The sequence below is a fragment of the Austrofundulus limnaeus genome, unplaced genomic scaffold, assembly GCF_001266775.1.
Source record: "Austrofundulus limnaeus strain Quisiro unplaced genomic scaffold, Austrofundulus_limnaeus-1.0 Scaffold596, whole genome shotgun sequence".
NCBI classification, from domain to species: Eukaryota; Metazoa; Chordata; class Actinopteri; order Cyprinodontiformes; family Rivulidae; genus Austrofundulus; species Austrofundulus limnaeus.
The window spans coordinates 252,981-254,530 of record NW_013952998.1 but is presented as its reverse complement, the minus strand read 5'-3'; the positions used below and the strand labels follow the sequence as shown (position 1 = coordinate 254,530).

General features: G+C 39.4%; 1 protein-coding gene across 2 annotated transcripts in view; it reads left to right on the top strand.

The window, feature by feature from the left end:
• Window positions 1–1,294, top strand: part of wbp4 (WW domain binding protein 4) — a 5,502-nt gene extending 4,208 nt beyond the window's left edge. The window contains exons 9-10 of one of the 2 annotated variants that reach the window (XM_014026853.1): window positions 61–314; window positions 389–1,294. In XM_014026853.1, coding sequence (XP_013882307.1) covers window positions 61–314; window positions 389–590 — 456 coding nt within the window. In that variant the 3' untranslated portion in view covers window positions 591–1,294. Of the gene's footprint in view, window positions 1–60; window positions 315–388 lie in introns of those variants that run through there. The other variant, XM_014026854.1, reaches the window with a different exon arrangement.
• The last annotated feature ends 256 nt before the right edge of the window (window positions 1,295–1,550 follow it).

The following is a 1,550-nucleotide window of genomic DNA, read 5'->3' as shown; positions in this document are numbered from 1 at the left end:
ATGTAAGAGAACAAATTGTGTCAAACTTAATCATTTGATGACCTTTGTTGTTCTTCGCAGAAAAGAAAAGCAGAAACAGAGCTTTTGGAAAACCAAGACGATAAAAGTAACGACGACGTTCCAAAGGAGGAAGAGAAAGAAACAGAAACAAAAGAGGAGGAGAGCGAGACAAAACCAGCCGAAGCTCAAAGCTCAGTAGCCAAAGCCGAGAGGACAGAGGTAAAGGTGACGCAGGTGGAGATTCGAATAAGAAGACCAAAAGCTGCCAATCCGTACGGAGCATGGGAGAAAATCCAACAAGAGAAGGATCCATAGTGAGTATGAAACATCAGGCGAACAGACTGACACTCAGGCAGCGACAGGAAGCTCATGTTGTTCTCCTCCGCAGCGCCAGCGTGGACCTGCAGCTGCCTCAGGTGGAGGAGGACGCAGCGGTCGCTCCGGACGACCCGCCGCCTGAACCCAAACCTAAGTTCAGGGAACGAGTGGTCACCTCGCTCGGGGACGAGAGCGGACCTGCTTCCTTCAGGAAAAACAAGACTCAGAATGGGAAATCCAGGAGCCTGCGACAGAGGGACAATGATGACTGAGCAACGAACCTCCCCCCAATAAACAACCCTAACCAAACGTGAACGCTGCAGCTTTTACAAAAATAATTCATTCTGGGAACGCTTCCATGCATCATCACCATCTTTTTATCAAGATTTTTATGTTTCTTTACACCTATTTTATTTTTGAAGACAACTTTCTGTTATATTTTGGCATTATTTTAACGTTTTATTTTTGTGAAGGCTCCTGTTTTGTGAGCTCGAAGTTCACCKATAAATTAAAACACTCTTCTTGTTTCTGGTAGAGGTTGTATAAAAGGAGCAGGGTGTCTTTGGGCCAGCAGTTTGACAACTTTTACTGGAAGATATTCAGAAAAGTGATCAAACTAAATGAAAGGGATGTGATTTTGGTGGACTCAGGGTCAAATGGGGGGGCACAGACGTGGGGTGGGACATAAACAGTGTCTGTCAAGGACAGATAGGTGGTCTCACCACACCCTGACCCTGGCAAACAACCATAAAAAGTCACTTAAAAACAAACAAAACTGCTCTTTTTTTTTCTTTTTTTAACAACCCTTTTCCAAAATAACTGGGACGTGTAAAACAAATACAAATATAATGCAACAATTGCAAATCCTGTAAACCCTTAAATTACTCACAGTGAAAGATGGTTCGTTTATCAAACAYCAAAACTAACAAATTGTGTATATTTTTATATATATTAAATGAAGTATATTTGAATTTTATGTTGGAAGAAAGCAACAGATTTGAAATATCTTGTGAAACTTGATTAATTTTTTTAAATTTATTTCATTTAAAAACAAAACAAATGCTATACATACAACAAATAATACAACACAAATAAATGAAAGGTAGCAGAAAGAAGAAAAAAAATCTTATTGACATCTGCCCCTTTTTCAAAAAGAAATTGAAACAATAATAGTAGTCTTCAAATAACAAAACATAACTCCTTGAACAACAGGTCTTATGAATGCACATTAA